At 67.0% G+C, this 5,767-nt stretch overlaps 3 protein-coding genes across 3 annotated transcripts in view; all 3 read right to left on the bottom strand.

Moving 5' to 3' along the window:
- Nucleotides 1-430, bottom strand: part of TMUB2 (transmembrane and ubiquitin like domain containing 2) — a 2,313-nt gene extending 1,883 nt beyond the window's left edge. Inside the window, exon 1 of the mRNA XM_057388282.1 lies at nucleotides 356-430. The gene's annotated coding sequence lies outside the window, so the exon portion shown is untranslated. The remainder of the gene's footprint in view (nucleotides 1-355) is intronic.
- Nucleotides 431-831: 401 nt separating this feature from the next.
- ASB16 (ankyrin repeat and SOCS box containing 16) lies at nucleotides 832-3,356 on the bottom strand. Its single transcript, XM_057388279.1, has 5 exons — nucleotides 3,032-3,356; nucleotides 2,027-2,294; nucleotides 1,427-1,919; nucleotides 1,230-1,343; nucleotides 832-1,128 (listed from the first exon to the last, which is right to left on the bottom strand). The coding sequence occupies exons 1-5, from the start codon at nucleotides 3,339-3,341 to the stop codon at nucleotides 943-945; spliced, it is 1,371 nt and encodes a 456-aa protein (XP_057244262.1). The 5' UTR covers nucleotides 3,342-3,356; the 3' UTR covers nucleotides 832-942.
- A 44-nt stretch (nucleotides 3,357-3,400) lies between these two features.
- The window catches only part of HROB (homologous recombination factor with OB-fold), a 4,343-nt gene continuing 1,976 nt past the window's right edge, over nucleotides 3,401-5,767 (bottom strand). Inside the window, 7 exon segments of the mRNA XM_057388281.1 lie at nucleotides 3,401-3,934; nucleotides 4,059-4,254; nucleotides 4,391-4,495; nucleotides 4,872-4,957; nucleotides 5,056-5,164; nucleotides 5,379-5,519; nucleotides 5,647-5,765. Coding sequence (XP_057244264.1) covers nucleotides 3,861-3,934; nucleotides 4,059-4,254; nucleotides 4,391-4,495; nucleotides 4,872-4,957; nucleotides 5,056-5,164; nucleotides 5,379-5,519; nucleotides 5,647-5,765 — 830 coding nt within the window. The 3' untranslated portion in view covers nucleotides 3,401-3,860.

The raw sequence follows: 5,767 nt of genomic DNA, 5'->3' as shown, positions 1-5,767 counted from the left end.
GCCATCCCCGGGGGTCTCGGTATGTCCCTGCCGGTCCCCGGGGTGTCTCTGGCAGTCCCGGGGGTCCCGGTGTGTCCCTGCCATCCCCGGCCATCTCGGGAGGTGCCGGTGGGTCTGTCAGCCCCCGCGGTCCCGGGGGTCCCGATGGGTCCCGGTGTGTCCCCGCCATCCCCGGGGGTCCCGATGTGTCCCCGCCATTCCCGGGGGTCCGGTGTGTCCCTGCCATCCCCGGGGGTCCCGAGGGGTCCCGGTGTGTCCCTGCCGGTCCCCGGGGGTCCCGGTGTGTCCCCGCCATCCCCGGGGGTCCCGGTATGTCCCTCCCATCCCCGGGGGTCCCGGTGCCCCCCCCACTCACCGCCTGCCGCCGCCCGCGCTCCGGAAGCGCCACGTCACACGGCGCCGCCGCCAGGGGGCGGAAGGGGGCGGCGGGCGCGCGCGCGCCGCGTCACGGGCACGCCCATAGACCACGCCCAGTGGGTGTGGCCGAGCGGGAGGGGAGCAAACAGACCACGCCCCCTCGCGGGTGGGCGGGGTCTATGGAGGGGCGGAGACACTGCGGAGGGGCGGGGGGTTGTGGGCGTGGCCATGGGCGGGGCTACGGGCCCTGCGGTGCGGGGTGGGGCCTCGGGAACCGCGTGGGACCCCCCGGGCTGGACCCCCCACCTTGGGGACATGACCAGGAACGGGCACCCCCTGGGCCCCACTGTCACCCCCTCCGCAGTCCCCACATCCCCCAGTGTCCATCTGTCCCCTCCCTGCCACCTGTGACCCTCTGGCTCTGTCCCCCTCGTCCCCTGTCCCACCCCTGTCCCCTRTCCCCACAGTCCCTTGTCACCCGCAGCAGCTGCCATTGCCCACCCTGGTGGTCCCACAGGGACGATGCCTCAAGAGCCACCTCTGCCATGTCCTTTATTGACACCAATGGGGACACTTGGACGGCCCTCAGGAGATGAGCCCCTCGATGGGCAGCTGGAGGTAGCGGCGCAGGGAGGGTGGCAGTGCCAGCTTGGGGACAGCAGCGTGACAGCGGGCGCCCAGGTGACGCCGGATGGCCACACGCGCCAGGTGCTGCAGTCGCCGTGGCTGTCCCGCCATGCGCACGGCCGAGGCATAGAACGCCTGGTGCTCCTGCACGGGGGGAACACAGGGGTCAGCGAGCTGGGGTGGGGACACGGGGACACCTCAGGACGCTCCAGAACACCGCAGGACACTGCAGGACACCGCCTTACCTCCCACAGCTCGGGGGGCACGTCCTCCACCCAACCATCGGCGGGGGGCACGCGGTCGTAGGCGTTGAGCATCACCTCCAGCGCCGGCGGGTGCTGGCAGCACAACCTGAGCATCTGCCAGCAGAGCTGTGTCACTGACGGGTGACACCGCCACCRSCACCGCCACCCCYTGYSACCCCCGTCACCTCCATCCCCACCTTGGGCCGCACGGGGAGGGCGCCGTGGTCGAGCAGGAGCGCGATGGTCTCCTCGGGCCGCTGCTCCCGGTACTCGTGCACGGCGCGGAGGGCGCAGTCCATGGGGGTGTCCCCGGCCCCGTTGGGGACAGTGGCATCGGCGCCGTGGCGCAGCAGCAGCCGGGCCAGCGCGGGGTGCCCGTTGGCACAGGCGTTGTGCAGCGGCGTGTGACCCTTACGCCCCGCGGCCCCGGGGTCAGCTCCGGCCTCCAGCAGCCGCTCGGCCACTCGCAGGAACCTCTCGGCATCCTCGGGGTGCTCGGCTGCGGCCGCCGCCGCGTTCAGGGGGGTCTCACCCTGGTGGGTGCGCAGGGAGGGGTCGGCGCCGTGGTGCAGGTACAGCTCCAGGTGAGCCACCAGCCCCTGTCGCGCCGCCACGTGCAGCGCTGTCACCTGCCGGTCACGCGTGCCCAGGTTCACCTGCGCCCCGTGTGCCAGCAGCAGCTCTGCGCACCTGGAGAGGGGGGAAAGGGTAAAAGGGACGCTCTGCGGGGATGTGGCACTCAGGGGACACGACTGGGACACACCAGAGATAGGTGACCCTCGTAGGTGACRCCGTACCTGAGGCTGTGGGGCGCGGTGCAAAGGTGCAGCGGGGCTGAGCCGTCGGAGCTCAGCACATTGGGGTCAGCACCGAAAGCCAGGAGCAGGCGGGCGCAGTTGGGGTGGGGGGCGGCCGCGCTGTCGTGCAGGGGGGCCCGGCCCCCCACCACAGCGTCCACGGCCGCCCCTCGCAGCAGCAGGTGCCGGGCACAGTCCTCGTAGCCGCGGGCGGCGGTGACGCGCAGGGGCGAGGTGTGCTGCTGGCGGGGGCTCAGCACCCACAGCCCTGCGGGGGTCAGCGGGGGCGAGGGGCTGCGGGATTGCCCACCCACACTGGACCCTCCTAACCCACCCACCTACAGCCCTGCGGGGGTCAGCGGGGCGGGGGGCTGCGGAATCGCCCACCCACACAGACCCTCCTAACCCACCCTGTGGGAATCAGTGGGGACGGGGGGCTGCGGGATTGCCCACCCACATTGGACCCTCCTAACCCACCCTGCGGGGGTCAGCGGGGGCGGGGGGGCTGCGGGATCACCCACCCATGCTGGACCCCCACCCACAGCCCTGCAGGGGTCAGGGAGCACGGGGGGCTGTGGGACCACCCACCCGCATTGGACCCTCCTCACTGTCCCCCACAATAGTACTGCAGGTGGTCAGTGGGCATGGGGAGCTGCCAGATTGCCCATCCACACTGGACCCCCCCCCCATAGCCCTGCCGGGGTCAGCGGGCACGGGGGGCTGTGGGATTGCCCACCCTCGCTGGACATTCCTCACCCACCCACCCACAGCCCTGCTGGAGCAGGGGAAGCCGTGGAGCATCCATGGGGTGCCCCACATTCTGACCCCACACCAGAACCCCCACTCCCCCCATACTGACCCCACAGCCAGCTTTGCTCCCCCCAGCCCACCTGGAGCTGCACCYCCACCTGGAGTCATCCCTTTTCCCAGCTCCCCGCTTATTTTACGGTTGGAACARCAGGGAAGAGARAAGGAAGAAGAAATKAAAGACMCCCARYCCCGTACCCTGCTCYGGTGACCACACCAGCTCCTCGCTGACCATCTCCAGCACCAAATTCGCCGTTTCCTCGTCCCTGAAGATGCTCTGGACGCGGGGCAGGTCCCCGGCGTAGAGGGCGTTGTGCACGGCGGGGTCGCGGCAGAACTGGCGGCGGCGGGGAGGGCTCGTGGGGGCGCGGCGACCCCCGGGCAGGAAGCGGCGTGAGGCCGATTCCCGGGCCAGGGCTCGGCGCCGATCCTCCCGTTCCAGCAGCTCCCGCTGCAGCCGCAGCGAGCGCAGCGCCGAGGAGCTGAAGGCGAACGTTTCGTGGGCCATGGGCACCCCAAAAAGGCAGGGGGGGATTTGGGGGGCAGCCCGGGGGGTTATAAATAGGGCTGTGCCCCACACACGGATGTGGAATCAATCCCAGAGCTGGCGGCCCTATAAATARCTCCTGGGTGGTAAACAGAGTCACGGGGTCCGGGGAGTTTAACCTGTTGGTGGGTGCGAGGTGGGGACGTCCCAAGGGGTGGGATTTGGGATCCCTCAACCCTGAGGGGCTGTGAGACCCCGGGAGGAACGGCAGGGACAGCAGGGACACCCCAGAGAAGGGACAGAGGGGTGACACACGAGGACACAGTGATGCAGAAACAAAACAGCCCTTTAATGCAGGGTTGGGAGCAAGAGGGGCCACTGCGCCCGGAGCAGTGGGGACAACACTGAGGCCATGTCCCCACAGCTCTCAGCTCCACAACGAACACCACAGACACACAAAAAGAGAGAGGAGCAGGCGGGTGGCAGGCATGTCACCTGCTCCTCAGCACCGTCACCGTCACCCTCGCAGCAGCTCCGGGCTCAGCCGCAGTCAGCCTGTGCCGCAGGTGAGAAGAAATCCTCAGGCAGCTCTCCCAGGAGCCCRTCCAGGTCATCTGCACGGCACAGCGGGATGGGATCCGTGAGTTTTGGGTGCACACGGGACCGTGGAATTGTTCAGGTCCCGTTTTCCACAGGACACGGAGCTTTTCCTCCCCTCCCAGAGCGGTTCTGACTCACCCATGTCACACCCACCAGCTCCCACTGGCTCTTCCCAACCCGGACCAGAGCTCGGTGGGCACTCGGAGAAGCCCCCAGGATGCTGCTCTGCTCCATGGCCATCTGCTGTCCTGGACTGTCCCCAATCCTCAGTGACAGGGACACCCTGGGGTGGCTGCATGGAGGGGTCCAGGATCAGCTCAGCCTGGGCAGGGACCTGCAAACGCCAGCGGGGATGAATTATCAGGGGATTTATCCATCCCTCCCCCCTCCTCCGGGGGTCTCCGTAGCCCAGACCCTTTTGGGGGGGTCCCAGCACCCCTCCAGGGCCACCAGCAGTGTCCCCCCCTCACCTGCTGTGGGGAGCAGCCCTCGGGCTCTGGTGGGAAGATGCGGAGCAGGTTGGTGGGGGTCACGTTGAGGTAGTGGTTGCGGTGGGAGGGGGAGAAGACCCCGACCTGCAGAGAGGGCAGAGAGAGGGGGCAGAGCCAGCTCTGGCCAGCTCCTGGGTAACACCCCAAAGTTACTGCTCCCCATTTAGGATGGAAGGTGAAACTTTAGTTATTTGAGAAAAATCCCACGTGTAAAAACTGTGGGAAGCTCTTTTATTGTGATTGTAAACCCGGGGTGCTGTGGAATTGTAACAACAATGTACCATATAAACACACCAATTCCCTTAATCCCCTTATCCTGATATTCACATTCACAATTCCAGACTGTAACGGGGTTGGGAATAGGACAAGTGATGTGCTGTGTCACAGTCCCCAACACTGCACTCCCCTGGGATGAGATCCCATTGCCTGTGGGRTGAGCAGCTCCCCCAGCTCTCCTCACCTGCCTCAGGAGCAGCACGGAGCCGGCCCGGAGCTCGCTCTGCCTCTGCTCCAGCAGCAGCTGGTGCACGGTGCCCTGCATCTCCCCTGGAATGAGGAAGGGACCCCAGTGAGCCCCAAAGCGATGGTGTGAGCCCCAAAACGATGGTGGGACCCCCACCCGGGCACAGCACGGCCCCACTCACCTGTGGGGTCCCGGAACACGGCGGCAGCRCCGGCGCTGCTCCTCGTCAGGGTTTTGATCATCACAGCCATGCTGGGGACTTTGTTTTTTGGGAGCTGCTTCAGGGCTGCCTGCACAGCACAATGGGGATTTTGGGATMATCCGGGGGCAGGGCTGGGAGCTGGACTCCACGCTCCTTGTGGGATATTCCAGGATTCTACAGCCCTCATCATCCACGGGGATGTGGATGTCTGTGCTCAGCCCCCACCCTACAGATTTCCAGCCCTAAAAGCAGCTCCAAGGAGTGAGGGAAGAGCAGGGAGCTGAATTCCAGGCCGCCCTCACCTTGCGGAGCACCATGACCACGCTGTAGGTGTGGAGGAAGCAGCCGGGGTCCCTCTCATCCAGCCCCAGCTCCGTTTTCATGGCCAGCCAGGGCCCCTTCCCAAAATCCTCCTCCGTGGGCAGCTGGGAGCTGGGCAGTGCCTGGAGTCAGGGATATCCATGGTCATGGAGCTTCAGGGGCTCCCTGCTCTCCCAGCACCCTGCTCTGGGACCCCCAGGATTCCCACTGGGATCTGCCGGACCGGGGGGGGGTGTGTTTGGGGATTACCTGAGCCCGGGGCTTTGCCACAGCCCCGTGAGCTGGAGTTTGGGGAGCAGAAACCAGGATCTCGTCCAGCAGCTTCCCACAGTGCTGGTGGGACAGGGAGAGACATCAGGGATCTGCACTG

Source organism: Malurus melanocephalus, unplaced genomic scaffold, assembly GCF_030028575.1.
Source record: "Malurus melanocephalus ecotype Western Australia unplaced genomic scaffold, MMel_1.1 scaffold_1734, whole genome shotgun sequence".
NCBI lineage: Eukaryota > Metazoa > Chordata > Aves > Passeriformes > Maluridae > Malurus > Malurus melanocephalus.
This window is presented reverse-complemented; position numbering and strand designations above follow the sequence as displayed.